Source organism: Tinamus guttatus, unplaced genomic scaffold (assembly GCF_059628265.1).
Source record: "Tinamus guttatus ecotype Peru unplaced genomic scaffold, ASM5962826v1 Tinamus_guttatus_pri_ptg000138l, whole genome shotgun sequence".
NCBI classification, from domain to species: Eukaryota; Metazoa; Chordata; class Aves; order Tinamiformes; family Tinamidae; genus Tinamus; species Tinamus guttatus.
The window spans coordinates 1,556,243-1,573,575 of NW_028288672.1; the positions used below are offsets into that span (position 1 = coordinate 1,556,243).

Genomic DNA, 17,333 nt, shown 5'->3' on the forward strand with positions numbered 1-17,333 from the left:
GTCAAAAATTTCCCATCTTAATTAAAGTGATAAAATTCCTATTAATTAATGCTTAGTTGCCTTAATCTATCTTTTAAAGAGACATAGTACTAAGTAAGTTTCTTTTGTGGATCAAAAACTACATTAAAATTCAACAAATAATGTATCGTATAATGACAAATATCAACTAAAAAGAATTAAAATAAAACACTGATAATTTATTTTGGGGACTACCGCAATTAAATGCATGTGGCTCAAGATGCAGTTGACAGTACTACTTTGCTTCATTCTTTCTTTTCCAGTATTACAATGAATTTTCAGGTGATGCCTTGCATTTTGAAGAAAACTCTGTTTGGTCTTTATGTGGAAAAGGAGAGTATTTTTATCCTGTAGTATGAAATGCCACTAAGTCACTATTCAGAGTACTTTTCTCTTTTAAGTTCCAGAAATACCATTACCAGCTGGAGATGGAGGAGTGATAAAGAAAAAAGATTCACACCCCCATGCTTCTAGATAGAGGAGGAAAAAAAAACTGTTTAAATAAAAAGGTATCAAATATATTTTGTTCATTTTTATAAATCAGTGTTTTAATTTTGTTTTCTTAAGTTATATATATTAAGAAAACTAAGGAGTTGATAAGAAACCATGCTTCTTCCTAAAGAATCCATTTGTGACTCCATTTACAGCTAAACAAACTACAAATGGTTGATGTAAAAGTATGCCATGTTAACATTTTTATCTGAGTTTTTCTCTTTTCGCTCTCCTTCAAGAGTAGCGCAAAAAGTTTCTCTTGAAATACTATTTCTATTACAGCACTCTAGACTACAATCCCAAAGCACACAGCATAAAGATTGAGCCTAAAAACATTCAAAAAGACAAACCAAGGATACAGACAGAACAGTAAAGATTAATCTTATCAATGATAAGCATGATGGACAAAAATCCAAGTATTATCCTTTTAATACAGATCACAAAAAAAAAGTTTTAAAAATGTGTTTTTTGGAGGAAGCTTTCAGAAAGTCCTCCAAATGCAAAGAAAAAAAAGGTTTATTTGAAAAGATTCATAGAATCTGAAGATAACAGATATCCTGATGTGGAGCTAAAGAGCGTAAGGTCCACTTACATTTCACGTGAAGCCAAAATAAGTTAATGATGGATGGTTAAACGGCAGAAATCATGTTAAAGGCAGCACATTAGCCATTACATAGGGAGGGGGAAAAAAAAAAAAGTCTAATAGTTAAAACACAGTATTTGCCAAATTTAGGATAAATAGATGTGAAAACCGAGAGAGATGAAAGGACTCTCAAGATCATGCAATAGGTAGTCACAGCAACCATTACTACAGTGGTTAGAGACACTTCACATTACACTGGTGGTACCAACCACAGCACGAGAATGACGTTACTGAACCTCTTTGAAAAACTGAGGTTCTCCACTGAGACTGCAGAGGAAAGCTGCTCTCAGAAGGAATCTCATAAAATCATGCACACCTGAACAAAGAAGATTCTCTGAAGGACATGCCAAAGAAGTAGTAATAATAATAATAATAAAAGAATCAATGAACAGAAAGAAGCAAGCGAAAGAATAATGATAATGCCAATAAATCCAAGGGGTCCAAAAGGAATTTCCAGTTCTGGATTTTAGGCAAGAAGTCACGTAGGCTACAGTGCACTATTGACAGACAGAATCTGAAGGATGGCAGCATTTATAAATACCCGATTTAATCAGCTAATAAGGAAAATAGTATCTGGTAGCTTAAACTGTGAAGAAAACAAGAAGGGAGAAGGAAACCAAGAAAATGAGAGCACAGGGAAGAAAGAGAAATCCTGATGAAAGGAAGATAAAGAAATAGGTGAGAAATGTCTTTGCCTGAGTATCTGACAAAAAAAAAACAAACAAAAAATGAACAAAGAAATAAAGGAGACAGAAGAGAAAGAATTGTTTTACGGTGTGCATTGTCCCCTCAGACTCCACACAGCATATTGCTGATACTGAAAGAGATGGAGAAAAAGGAAGGTTTGATGAAGGATGGCAGAGAACTGCAAAAAAGAATGTTAAAAAAGCATTTGTCTGTGGAGATCATAATGTGAGAGTACACCTGAGTAGAGCAAGAGACGTGTTGTCTTTGGAAAGCAAAGCTGAAAGCTCAGAGACAAGTAACTAAAGATGACTAACTTTAGTCAAGACTAAAGTCAGAAAGCTTGTAAATCAAACCAAAAAAAGGGACTATCTAACAATCTGCATTATCTGCTTCCAAACTGGTCGTAAGTATTTTCAGTAGTGTTATGCTTTGGCCTAAGTACAGACTCAAATATACACATGCATAGGAAAGACAGTATTTCAATTTTCTTTTACACTTAAGGTACAGGTTTTTAAAATTCTAAATCACTGCATTAACCAATATAGTTCAGTAACATACCAACTTCTTTTATTGTCAAAAAACAGTACTAAGAAAAGCTTCTCATCTGATTTGGTCTGCATTTGTTCTCCAATTTTCAGTACATCGAGAGGTGGGACTGGTATTGTAACACCATTGTGATGGCCAGCAACACGAGGCATCTTAGGGTCAATAATCTATAAAAACAGAAAAAAAATGAAAGTTTCTAATTTCTAAAGCTACATCATCCACTCTAACAGCTTTTATGTTATGAATAAAGTTACTGGGAAAAGAACCATAATCTGAACAGTCACTGTATATAAAGTGTATTTGGCTTTGTATTACAGACACCTGTAACTTTTTAAGCTTAAGTTGAATAAGCAGAGGGGTAAAATTAATTGAAATAAATATGACAGCCAAAAAACAAAGCAAAACAAACAAAAAAACTGCACAAACGAAAAACAAATATAGAGCAGTTTCCACTATATTAGTTTTTCTCTATGTCACATTTCAGTTTCACTTAGTACAACTTTGCAAACTGACAATCAGTCTTCCAATGAGAAAGCTGAACTGAAATTTCTAAGAACAACTAGTGATAACTGATCTCAAGTTTAGAGTTTTGAATTTCAGACACCCTAAGGAAACAGCCTCTGTTACAGTATGATTATTTCTTTCTGGAAAAAGATGTCATACATGCAGAAATAGAAGCATGAAAATCCTAACCAAGAAAAAAAAGAAAGAAAAAAAAAAGAAAAGAAATAGATGAAACTCTTAAACTCTTAAGCTGCTTTCAAAATATTGCCCAAATTAACGATCACAAGTAGTACTCACTTTTCCATTGAAACATTTAATGACAATCACAAATTGTTTCATATGAAAGACCAAAACCAGAATAAATATAACACAGCTAACAGCACACAACTCTTCAGCTGATGGAGGAAGCGCTCGGTGGGAAGCCCTCTGTGTTATCAAGCGCTCAGCAGCTGCCCAAGAGGAGCAGCCCCTTCCATGCCCTTTCTCACCACCTCCTCCTTAATAAACAAATCCGTTTTTCCAGCCTCAGCACTGGTTTCACACTCCACAGTATTGCAGAGTAAACTGATTAAGGAAACTACGACAACAAAAAGCTAATACTGGGGTACGCGTAAAAGTCTTTACACATAGTTCAGTTCTTCAGGCAAATCATCCCGGGGCTCTGAAACTCCCCTCCACTAGTTTCAACCTGACTCTGTATGTTTTCCTGTCCTATCTTGCCAAGTATTAACACAGTCATAAAATTACAGTCTTCATATAAATTGAGCCCTAATATCTGCAAAGTTTCTAACGCTCACAAATGCATGAAGCCATTGAAACCCTTTCTCTGCAGGTTATTCATTTTAATAGAACTGTATGCATTTCTCATAAAATAATAAGGGTACAACAGTTTCAAGTCCCTGTCAAGTGATTTAGAACTGCATACAATTACCTAATTTATTTCAACTCTTTGTCTTTAATAAGCTGCAGATCATTTCTTTCTATTAACTTAAAAACTGAAAATATATAGTTCTAAGACTGTCAAGAAGTCAGTCAAACGCTTCATCAGCCAATCCTTTACACATCGATCACATATAACCTATATTACATAAGAAAGAGTAGCACAAAAATAAGAAACATATATAAGAAAGAGTAGCAAGAGAAGTAACTAGATAATGGGACAGATAAACAATTTGTTGACCCCCTCATCAGATACTGTAATAGTTTTATAAACTGGATTAACAAAAAGCTTTAGAGGGCAAAATAATTCACTTTTACTCAAACTGAACGGGAACTTAAGGAGGTATCCAAAATCTATCCAAGATTTTCAGACCAGAAACAGTACCACTGGGGTACTAGTGGGCGGAAGCTGCGTACTCACCAGAGCTGGGTAAGAGGGATATCCACTGCATTTGGCCCATACCACTTTTAGAGGCTCAAGAACAGATGTTGCAGCATCAGTTGAAATCCACATATTGCTATGCCCAACTTCTGAGAAGAAATAATAATTAAATTCAATATTAATACTGTAAAGAATCAAATGTTAAATAATCTCCCTTTATTTGATTTCTCACCCATATCTCATGACTATTAGAATTAAAACTTATCCCTAATACCACCCTTCATTCTTGTATCAGGAAACACGTAATGTTCATAACATCTCTTCACATTAAAATAGTATTTTCATCCAGTCCATAAACACAAAATAAGTTTTAGAAGCTTCTAGAGACTGCAAATCCTAAGAACTCTTAATTCTCAGAAGGCAAGCATTCAAACTCCAATAATCACTTCCCTCTGCAAAATCTCAAAACATAAAACCAATGTACCCCAAATCACTAGTTTCTTCTGAAAATATGACAGTCCCATCAGAGCTGGTGGCACTGAAAGCACAACTTTGCATCAACATTTCAAAAGCTTTGTACATACCTGTAACATGATTATCACCTGATAACTTAGACTGCCTGTCTGATATACATACATTTTTTAATCAGTCTTCATGGTCTCTGCCTAGTTCTTTTGTGCAACAGATTTCAAGACGACTAGCAGGATGTCAAGAATTATGTAGCTCCAACAGTGTTTTTTCCTTTTCGGCAGGCAGTATAACAGACAGTTGTTTATGCTACTGCTTTCCTCTACCACTTACAGCTCCCCTCTAAGCTGAAGGACAAGCTTAAATTCTCCAGTCAGCTGTAACTGCGGTCCCCTAAAGACTCACAGGGTACGAAAGGTCAGTGGGTTATTAGCCCCTCAAGATGGAACTGGGAAAGGAGGCAGTAAGAAGACAGGAATGAAAGAGAGCAGGAGCTGAGAAGATGAGGCACTTGCTGTACCTGTTAACAAAAGACCCTTAAGGGGTTACGGTCACAATTCTTTAGCTGCAAGATAATACTAGATAGAAGTAGCTAAAAAGTGCAACAAAATTCAAGAGGAAGATTTACTTTCCATCTGAAGATCAAGGCAAGAGATAACAGAAGATGGCCTCAAACCTCACAACAGCAAAACCTTGCAAATAGCAAAGAGGAAGTGATTAAGGTGATCAGCAGAAGAGGGCAGTTGTTTTTTGCAATATGTTCTAGGATAATTTTCCAACACAGGCTTTTAATTGAATTATAATTTATTTTCAATCAATCTTTTTCAAAGAAAATACTTTATCAGGAAATAAAATTTTAGAGTTCCCCAACTTTACAAAACACCAGCTATTATAAAGCAAAGTTTCTTAACAACTTGACGTCGGAGCAGGAGCTTACTTAACTAAAATAACCTCGTAAAAAAAGCTATTAAATCTATTCACTGGTTAACCTTTTATTTATTCCTTTGCGCGTACCTTTAGAGAAATTTAAATACCAGTCTAGGATGTTATTTGCCTTCTCATGAAAAGCCGTAACAGTATTTTTCAGGTGTATAAGCACCAAAATAAATACATACAGACATTCCTATACTTTGCAATTTTGGAATTTTAAAAACTGACTTTTATGGAAAAACATACTAAATCTGAATGAACAATTCTGGTAGTGCCAGCTGATCAAATTAATTTCCAACACAACAGGAATAGTAATTTTAGACAGGTTTTTGTTTCTCTACTCTATTATTACCAGTGCATATAATATTCAGATAACAACTAGACAATCATAAATATTTAGATGAATGCGTCCTTCACACTCAGACTATTTGTATTTCGAAAACATACACAGAGCAGTAACTGATAAATAAAAGGAGTCCTGTTCTTAAGGGCAGCTAACAAAAAGAAAAGCAGCTTACATTATCCTCAGCTGCAAAGCTCATGCAAAGCCTCCAGCATTTAAATACTGGAGGGCATAAATAATCTCACTGGATGTATTAACAAAGCTCCCTCAAAGAATTCTCAGGTACATAATCAGTAAGGGAGATTCTTTCAGCCTTTTCATTGTAAGAATTTGTTTTCTGATAAGAGCTGTTGCACTAATGTGTATGGTTAGCAGTTTTGTCTGGCTTTTTTGTTACTGTTTTTTTCCCCTCTTCCTACTGACTCACTACATCTAACAACATTTTTAAAACTACCTTTTTCTTTCCCCTTCCAATGAACATTTTCTTAATAAAGTTGATATTTAATTCCAGCAGGAAACTTCAGGAAAAAAATAAAAATAAAATTATTAAATTTTATTTTAAACAAGAAATAAACAGGAGAGTCTATTTGCTGAACTATGGCTGCAGAAAGTGTTGTGCACACAGAGTATAGAGATACGGAGCACACAGAGACTACTTTCATGCCAGTGATGCCAAGCACAGCGAACTCCTCCTGTTACCCACGAGGTACCTGCGATACCTCCAGAGCAACTGATTGATCACACTTTAGCAAAAATGGTAAATTGAGACTTTCCCTTTTACTGTGCAAGTCCTGGCTGGGCAAATCTTCTGTTCAATCTCTTCAGGAACTTACCATTGAAATGAAGACCACGCAAAGGATAAAGCTCTTTGGGACAAATGCAGAAAAGTGGTCACTAACCTGCTTCCCTCTAACCAACCCTCAAAGTGGTCAAACCATCACAGTAATATGCCCCGTGTTTGTTTCTAAAGCATGTAAACTTGTAAAGCAGAATTGTTCGAGACATTTTGCTAAGAATCGACAATCCTGCAATTCATTTTTTGTAAAATCTGTGATTTTACAAGAGAAAGTAAATCATGACGAAGATCCAGTTATACACGGAACGAATGCTGGACATTTCACTTTCCTTCCTGCCTACTTGTTTCACCCCTTTTCGATCTACTGAGATATCAGAATGCACAAGGTGGTCAAAAGAGTACAGAGGTTAGAGGAAATAAAATAATGCAGCTAAATATAATCAAGAGAGACCAAGGAGAGTAAGAGGTAAAGGAGATAAAGAGGGGTGCAGGAATTTCAAGTAGAAATGTAATAAAAATATAAAACTAAGAGCAACTGAACAGCAGAAGAAAACAGATAAGCTGCAAAGAATAGAACAAAACATGCATGAGAAGGACATAACAGACTAAGGCAAACAGTCTGTTTGCATGATAGAGACTTGCAGGAGGCCTGGACAGGGAACACCCAAGATAAGGGGGAAAACAGTTGCAAAGTTAGACCCTGGAAACAGGCCTGCTCGACACAGCCAGGCTGAGGCAGGGGCAACGCTGTATTCCACAGACAAAGACCTGCTGTATGAAGCTACCTATGAAATACAATTAGAATAAAGAAAATAATAGAAAATGTATCACCTAGCATCAAATTTTTCCTCAAATTTGGTAAACTATGATGTCACTCTTGGAAATTTCCAATTTCCACAGAAATTTTAAAATTTTCTTCAATTTCAGTTTTTCCTGAACAAAAAGGGACCATTTCTTACTTATCTTTCAACACACTTATGCAAAAGAGTAAATAAAGAATAGGCCTTAGAACAGAAAGCTCAAATAAACAATGTCAACAGAAACACAAGTAGTACCTTATTCTAAATTTTGTTCGTACTGCTAGAGTAGCCTTATTGACACCAGAAAAAACTTAGTTTTCAGGAGATCTGGTATTACTACTTTTTCTTCAAAGTTTTAAAGAGTTGATAGCATGCATTAGTAGTTTCTGCGATGCTACAAACAGCACTTTCAGAATGCTATAATGTATTTCAGCAGAGAAAATAAGAAAGTTATAAACTATTAAGTAAACACACAGAATATAATTATATTGTATTCTTAGGAATACAACTGTCTGTAGTTACCTGCTGCAATTCTTGCTGCTTTGGCATAATTTCCATTTTCAATGCACGATATCAATTCACTTCGATCTTCCAACGTGTGTCTTCGTATAAGTGCTGGTTTACCTTTACCACACTTTGGTAGGCTGAAACTGCAAAGGTACTGATATTAAAAGCATTACTCGATAACTAACTTCATTTGCTAAAAATCAAGACCTGGAACAGGAATTTAAAATTTATCAGTACATTCTGCAATAAGAGCAGTAAGTTCTAATTTCATAAAACAAGCAATATTAACAATTCCCCTTTAGCAAATATCCACTATGTTCCCTATTTTTCCTGACAGCCCAACTACGTATAAAAATGTAAGTATCACAGAATCCCAGAATGGTTGAGGTTGGAAGGGACCTCTACAGATCATCTAGTCCAACCCCCTGCTCCAGCAGAGACACCTAGAGCACGTGGCACAGGGTGGCATCCAGATGGTTTTGAAGATCTCCAGAGAAGGAGACTCCACAACCTCTCTGGGCAGCCTGTTCCAGGGCTCTGGCACCCTCACAGGAAAGAAGTTCTTCCTCATATGGAGGTGGAACTGCCTGTGTTTCAACTTACACCCATTACCCTTCACCCTGTCACCAGTCACCATGGAGAAGAGCCTGGCCTCATCCTCCCTACAATCACCGCTCAGGTACTTTTATTTTTCGTTAACAAATTCAAATCTTTCAACTGTAGATAGAAATGTCTCCACAAAGTAGAAATCTTTTTCTCCACAGTCTCTACTGCATGCTTGAATTTTTCTTATGAGATCAAAGAATCTGAAGAGGAATTATTCCAATACACTTAATATATCACATTCACAAGAGAAGAAATACTAAATTCTCTGTTTTTGAAAGCCTGTTTGACATCAATGCATTAACACCACTCCCTTAAGCAATTTAATACCAATCATAAGCATATGAACAAAGCCTTTTTTTTTTTTTCCCCCCCCCAACAGATTTGTCCTACATTTCTGTATGCCTGATACCTCATCCCACTCTAATAAGCTTCATTTTTCTATTACATTATTTTCAACCTTACCACCTCCTCCACTGCATGAACAACTGAGATTTGCACCATCTACAGATCACGTTAGGCCAGCAAAGCACAGAACAGTTGTCACTGCACGGGCCAAACAAACCTAACAAATACCACCCGTTCTGTGTATTCCACTTCCATTCAAATCTCACACACCCTAGGGCTGGGGTTAGCTGCCTCTCATCAGAGAGGAGAATGTTTTTGGAATATGTGCATTGGTGACACAGAAATATGTATCGATGACAGAAATCACCATTCTGGCTGACAGGCGGCCTTCTTTCCTGTTCTAAAGTATCAAAAGGGTGTGCAGTTCCATACCATCTCTTTTCATCTAGTTCAAAGACTTTTAAGAAAAGACTCCACAAACAGGTCAACAGTTGGTACATAGGAACTATCATCACTAAAGTAACTGGCCAGTAACCTAAATCATGACCTATATTCTACATTTCTGCAGCTACAGAAATCACCTTCCCCAGGCAAAAGACTCGGTTCTGGTAATCACTTTCCCTCCCTTCCTCCTCACCATAAAAATCTCTTATTTTTAGTTTTTAGAACACATGTAATTTTTTAAATATATATGCATAAATATATATATATATATATACATATATACACATATATACATATTGAGAGAGGGAGAATGTGCACACCAAAGAGATGAGGTGTAACTGAATCTGCAATAATCTGAACATGAAAAAAGAATACTGGCATCTCTCAAAGCTGTCTTAGATTTGATACACAACTTTAAATGTGACTTTTTTAAATGGTCGTGATCCTCCAGTATGGGTCACAAGCAGTATATAAAACCGATATATGCAACCACAATTTTCTATTTCAGATTTGTACTTTTACCTTGAATTACATAAAAGACTGTTACTAGATGAAATACTAGATTCAGATGCACAACGTCGGCGAGGCTCAACTTTTCGTCCAGAAGTATCGTCTAATGTTCTCTCTTTACTTCCATCTCCAAAACCATTTGACAGACCTGTAACATAAGAACACACTCCATTAAACTAAAAATCACACTGTTTTAATTAAGAATTACATATTTTCATTAAAAAGTTTGCATATACATACATATCATTATTGTTCTGTAACTCCTAAGTACTTTTACATAACCAAAAGGAAAGAACACACACAAAAAGATAAAACCTTTAATTTTAAAAACATAATATTGTAATTAGGAGGCTTCAATAGTCCAGTTTTTAAAGTCAGCTTGGAAAATTATATAACATTAACAAGGTGAAGATTATAGTATGGGAAATGCCAAATGGATTATCAAATTAGTCTCTCTATGTAATGTTTCTACAGGTGGTATATTAAGACAGTCACAATCAGTCTGGAGAAGTTGGGCAGAAGAAACATAAAAAAAAAATATTTAAAAGGTTGCAGATTCATAATCTCAACAAAATACTCACTTGTCTGCAATGTTGCAGCTGTAAGTCAAGCACTACTGATAATCATTCTTAAGAATCCATAGTAAAGGGAAATAGGGATTCTCTTACCACCTTATTTAATTCTTACTACAAAATCAATGCAAATCTTTCAATTGGTATCTTCAGATGTGACAGAATGTGACCTCATTCTCAGATTCTGACTATTCTCTATACAAGAGAAAAAATGAAGGGGGCAATGTCTTGCATGTTGAAGCATCCAATTACAAACTACTGATTAATCTTATGCTCATTCTCAGGAAGTCATCAAGTCATTACAAACAACTGGGGATTAGCTGGGTTCAGTCCTCGACTGTGACGAAAAGATCTGTGAATCAGTATGTTTTCTGAGAAAACTAACTTGAAATCCCCTATGAACCACCAGAGTAGCTTTTCAGAGCATCTGAGACAAAAAACAAAGCAAAACAAACAAAACTCAAAACTGAAAAGCCCTTTTGTAAAGATAAAAGGCAACTTCTTAGGTTTTTGCAGATAACTACCTTTTATTCTTGGGTATCTGGTCAGACTGTTTGCAAGTGAGGTCTAAAAAATGCTTTGTTTTCATCCCGCCACAAGTCAGAGACACATTACTCAAGTTAGTACTTGGTTATCTAGGTATTACCTCATCTGTCACCAGATCGATCCACGTGAGATTACAAATTAATCCCTTAATTCTAGAGGACTGAATAAAGAGTTTCCAGAACCACAGTAGAGTTCAGGTTCCCAACAGACTGAGAAAGCCAAAGGAGACGCATGCTTCATCTTGGAAGGATGAGTCTAAACATTCTACCACACGTGTCACAAATGTGTCACCTCTCTCTTAGGTACATGCACCAGTTCTCGTTTAAGCTGTTTCTTACATGGTGCTTCTTTGAGGGGAAGGAGGAGGGTTGCTTTTCAGTTACTTCAGTCAGCCCATGAATGTACTGCTGCTGAGACAGCCTGTTCAGCTCTCTACCCCATATTTTCATACTCCCTGTGTCAGTGCCAACACAAATATGGCACCAAAATAGTTTACAGCCAATAGTTTACAGGTGCGCAAAGCAACCAAAACCAGCCAGATCAATAACTCATTTCACCATGTGATCACCTGAGTGCTGATGCTGACACAGACAAGCGATGGAAACAGGCAGCTACAAAGATGATGCCCTCTTCAGCAGTAGTTCAGTGTTGCATCGGTTTAAACATAACCCATATTAAACATTAAATGACTCATTTAATTCACTAACCTATGTTTTAAGGAGTGCAGTAAGCAAGGCTTTTAAGGAGTCAACAGTGGTGTTAACAAACCCAGCACATACCAGTCTTGGCTGTTTGATATTATAGGGTTTGAAATCCCACAGCTTATTTCCTCACACACAGGACTTTGTGAAGAATAATAAAGGATTAATTGCAATTCAACCATAAAACAAGACTCGCAGTTTGTTAGCCTCAAATTGTATTTCAAGTTTAGCAGTAAGATTGCATATGGAAGTGCTTGAGAAACTCTGAAGCTTTCAACAAATTCAGTTATTTCTCATTACTCTTTTCTGAAAGGAGCTAATTAAACTCATTTTCAGAAACTGTTCTTTGTAATCTGTAGAATGTTCACCAAAACAACACTACATTTAAATGCTGCAACTGGAAACTTGTTTTCTGGATCACTACAGAACTCCTTCTGCCATGCAGAAGCATCTAATCCCCCATAGCTAGTTGAAGTGGTGAGATTAAATATCCCCATTTATTTTAAGGCCCTTGTATTTTACTGACTGGCGTAAGATATTACTAAGAAGGTACAATAGTAAAATCTATGGGAGAGACAGCTCACCCCGCTTTTTCAAGTTACTAGCCTGGGTAGGTTTGCATAAATCCATGCATGTCCATATGCTTTCAGAAAGCTCATGATTTTGGTACATAAAATGAGCTTCCTCAACAGTTATGATAGATTATACACGTAGAGATACACTTCAGCGAAGGTCATGGGGCAGAACTTCATCAGGTCGAGTACTGCAATACTGACACGCTCCCAACTTCAAGTGGAAGAGATGTCAAAACAAAAAACTTTAATTACTGGATGATTCATTTTTCTCTTCTGTCTGCTTTTGAATTTCTTTAAAAAGTAAACAATTACCAACAAAAAACAACCCGCCTCCCCTCAAAAACAAACAAACCAAAACCATCGGTCACCTCTTACAGGCAGAAATCAAACATTTTCCTAAGGAAAAGAAAAAGAAAAAAAAAGAAAAAAGAAAAAAAGACAGCAAGACAGCTGCCAATATGAAATGCAGCATTATTGATCGTGCCAATCTTAAGTTCTAAACTTCAATTTACAAATAAATTCTATGATATGAACTATATGAACCAGTTTATGCCATATGGAACGAAGTACAAATGTAAACATCTAAAAATAAAGAAACCCCAATAACCACAGACATAAACTTAAGGAAAAAAAAAAAAGCCAAGGAAGATCAGTTTAATGACTGTTCACAGGTTAATAATAAATATCACTTCAGGGCAGTGAGAACGTTTCTACTTTGTCTTAACAGTAGCAGTTTGTTCTCTATACTGCAATTAAATTATTCATTAACTGCCTGCATCAAACAAGTCAGAATCCTGATGTCTGTATCAAATTGACTGGAGCTGGAAAAGGTAAACTGCAGGACAGCAGAGCAGAAGTTTGGAAAATGGAAGAGGAACAAAATGCAGGAAGGTCCAAAGAGCAGCAGGTTCTATGAACGTACAACATGCTAACCCTAGAACACGCAGTTGTGCATTTAAGGCTGCAATCTCATTTTGTAGTCCTGCCGACATACAAATTAAGAAGCAGCGCTCATATACATAAAGGTTGAATAGCTTTTAAAATGTGTTATGTACAGCTTGATGTAAAAGTTTAAAAATCCAAATATTTAAATATAAGTGTTGTATTATAGACAGCTGAAGAGCTGAGAAAAGATGAAATTTTAGAAATATTTTCAACCACTAAGCCAGTTGGAGTGTACAAAAGGACTGCACAGAGTTCACCAGCACCTACATAAAACTACTTAATTTTACCAAGCAAATAGTTGGACCAAGCCCTGACTTGTGCACTTACCAGTATGAGTTAAAATCCCTTAACCAGACTCATTAAAAAGCAGTTTTTGAAAAGTGCATTTTTTAAAACAAAACTATCTAAATGCACAAAAATAGGTAGAGCATTTCTTGTATGCTTTTCTTCTCCGAAGAAGGTTAGACTAGTTTGGGGTGAAAGGAAAGAGGATGGAGATGTAACATCCATAACTAATCAGCTCTCTCAGAGCACATTCTGGGAATAAGAACACTGGGATTGTTAAAAAGGTGGGACCAATTTGTGTCACATATACTACAACAGGTACAACTTTGTAACTTACGGAAATGGGGGAATATATGGAATGAAGAGCATATTTTCATATATGCCAAAGACTTCCTCCAACAGTGCTCATGTTTGGTTTTTGTTTTGTTTTGTTTTAAGGACGAGTGGTGTCTCCAACAAGATCCAAAATAATTACTTCAAATGTAATTGTCTTTCTGCATTCCAAAATGATCATTTAATTGTATTCCATTCCATGTTGAGGATAACAGAAAATAATTAGGATCCAAAGAGATAAATACCCAGCATGATATTAGTTAATATGAGAACCTGGAAGACAGTGAAAAAGCCATTAAGTCTCACTGAAAGGAAACAGAGCTTTTAAATAAATAAGCCATCCTTACAGCAGCGTCCAGAGACAGTGCGGAAGATAAAAGTGTTCCACGTACTCTAACACTAACACTCAGCGCAAGCTTCAAACAGGAGAAGACTGATTTAGAGACCTCGCTTTGAGTCAGTGCTTTTTTTTCAGAAAGAACTTTTTCTAAGCCAGAGAACAGAATATAACCTTCATTAAGAACATGTTTTGAAATGTATCTAAAATCCCTCCACAAGAAAAAGAAGAGAGATGACCCTATTTTACTAAGAGTTTATGTACACTGATAGGCACCGAATGGGCAAAGAAATAGTCTATGTTAATAAATAACCAGAAGTCTTAAATATTCAAACCTTGAAAATGTGCAAACTGCAGCAAAATGAAGGCATCTACAAAGCTTTCCCTCGCACTGACCCTAGGAATGCCTCTTTCCAACAGTAAATTCTCAAGAGCATTAAGAACAGTGGGAACAATCCTTCTGTCAGATTACACTGATGGGTATTTGAGTATGACAGTGTACTGATTCTCAAAACAGTCTTTATTGTACGCAGACAACATGGGACATAATTATTTTAACATCAGGATAACAAAGTCAGGATAAAGAGTAACTTTGCAAATAAGTTTACAAAATCTGCAAAAATCTTGAGCATGACCAAAGATTCAAAGGTTCAAAGATAGCTAAGAAAGCTCAATGTGAGCCCAAAACATAGACAGTGCTGATGCCTATCTGCTAAAGTGCAGCAGCCTTCAAGGTCCTGAACAGGAAATTTTCATGTTTAGAAATGTAGGTAACATCTAATGAATAGTCTGGTGGCTTACAGAAGAGTCAATGTTTGAAGTCTTTCAACAGAATTGTTAAGGATTCATCATATGTCTACTAGCATCCTTTTAAAACCATGAGTGAGAAGTCTCTCTGCCTCCTCAGAAGAACCTACTAGAGCAGCCAAATGTGAAGTGCACAACAGGAAGGAAAAATCATGAACATCTGTAACTGCAGCTTTCCCAAGATAAGGAAAGTTGCACTTGTGGCCTGTACAGTGCAACAGTGGGAGCACAACCATTGCTTATGATATTTTAAAATATACACCTGGGAGAAAATGCTGGTGGAAGAATTTGAAAACACTCCAGACAAACAAAAAAAACATATTACAGAACATACAAGCAAAAAAGTTTCATAAATTTTTTGAACTCTGTCCTAGAAAGCAAAACTGTTCTAATGGCACAGAAATGACTGATGACAGGATTATATATGACCCGTCATCAAATGTAACACAAAAAACTTGAGCAGTTTAAAAATAACTTCACAATATGAATTCAGTTGGCTCTAGCTTGTATGAATTATGGTCAATGCACACATAGTCTTGTATTTTACAACTACTTAAGTGCTTGAATTGCATCCAGGCCAAGGATATATCAATTCAGGATCAAAAATATAATGACCATAGAAAGTCATTAATATTTAGGATTGTTTACCTCTAGAGTACCTTGACACAGACTACTTAAAATCAGAACTGACTTTTTTTTCTTCAATTCTGAAGTAATACAAATAGTAAAGACATCTCAGGAAAAATACTTATGCATTTCCCATCTAAGCACTTCTACCTTCTTATCTACTGAATACTAAATGAAAATTGGAAAGAAGTGATAAGAACTTGAGTGAAAAAACTCAAGTTTTTCATGAGGAAGCATGAGAACTAACTATCAACATCTTTTATCAAAATCCTAGAGCCTCGCAGTCTTTCAGAGCAGCCCAACAAGACCTGCTCAGGCAGACCTTTGGATTTTTTGGTTTCTTGCAACCTATTTTTTTTCCCCTCCTTAAATTATCATCTTAAAGATTTTGTGCAGAGCTTTTGCCAAGGCATTATTTTCTTTGAATATACATATTCCCTATAACTTGGGGAATATAATTGCTGGGCATGGAATCAAAGGGGGGAAAAATAAAGAAAAAGATATGCAAGAAAACCGCAAAGTTCTTACGTGAGCACATTCAGAAATTATGTTCTCTTGGGAAGGTAACAAGCCATTTATTTACCTTTTATTTCTAACAGAAACAGTTCTTAATTTCTGCCTCATTATCAAAAAGCGAGCAGAAACTGGAGCTGCCATCTGAGAACACTGAAAGCTGAAGCGTTTGCCAGAGCTCCAGCACTCTTCATGCACCAAGCAGGATAACCTAGTACACTGCAGCACCCTGCACTAGTTATTATTCAGCTGTATTTTTGACCTATTTTTTCATGTCTTTTGTCCATCTTGAGAGGAAATTCATACAAGGAGGTAAAAACTCCCAGTGATTTAATATAAATGATCCAATGCATGTGGTAATTTGCACTGAAGCTGAAGATAGCATTCCTTGCACTTTTTTTTTTTTTTTTTTTTAGATCATCTACTAAAACTTAACACTAGTAAGTTATAAGCAGTGCTTTCAATTCCAACATTGCCTTCCCGACTTCAACAATAGCACATAAAAAGACAATCCATGTTTCAAGGCTCATGCAATCAGCCTGCCTGCTCTTGATGAGTCTTCAAGTGAAGGTAATCAAGGGCTATTAAACATCAACTCAACTTTGATTATATAAATAGGCCGTTCAGCCTTATTTTAACTCTTCCTGTTCAGTGCTGCCTAAGAATATCAAACTACAGCATGTTTTCTGCGCTCAGACTTAAAATACATGAAAGTATTCTAGTTTATATTTTGCAATACCAAAATATATTTTAATAGGATTTGATCTCCACCTTTTCCAATGAAATGTTTTTGACGTAATTTCAGAGTGACAACAATATTTTATCAGATATGGAGGAAAATAGGAGGGGAGAAGAGAGAAAGCAAAAGATAAAGATAAATGAAAGTGGGAGATGGGAACTACTATGTTGGGACAGCAGGGCCTCAAGAGTTCAGGCCAGGAAACGACAAAGGAGAAGTCGTGCTTACCAACAAATCAAAGTAACTTCTCTGCAGCTACTACTTGTTTCAAAAATAGGTAAAATATTACTTTGTATCAGATACCAGTTCCTTCAAGAGAAATTATGTCTGTGTACTATAACAGGAAAGATGTGTGAGAGCTATCAATTAAAAACGTCCCATTTGAAAATATCC

The 17,333-nt window shown here is 36.1% G+C and overlaps 1 protein-coding gene across 4 annotated transcripts in view; it reads right to left on the reverse strand.

The window, feature by feature from the left end:
- Window positions 1-17,333, reverse strand: part of BRD1 (bromodomain containing 1) — a 63,957-nt gene that overhangs the window by 1,588 nt on the left and 45,036 nt on the right. For 3 of the 4 annotated variants that reach the window (XM_088521877.1, XM_088521879.1, XM_088521878.1), the window contains exons 9-12: window positions 9,973-10,108; window positions 8,071-8,198; window positions 4,251-4,360; window positions 2,399-2,553 (exon numbers count right to left, since the gene is read on the reverse strand). In XM_088521877.1, the coding sequence (XP_088378003.1) occupies window positions 2,399-2,553; window positions 4,251-4,360; window positions 8,071-8,198; window positions 9,973-10,108 (529 nt within the window). Of the gene's footprint in view, window positions 1-2,398; window positions 2,554-4,250; window positions 4,361-8,070; window positions 8,199-9,972; window positions 10,109-14,097; window positions 14,191-17,333 lie in introns of those variants that run through there. The other variant, XM_088521880.1, reaches the window with a different exon arrangement.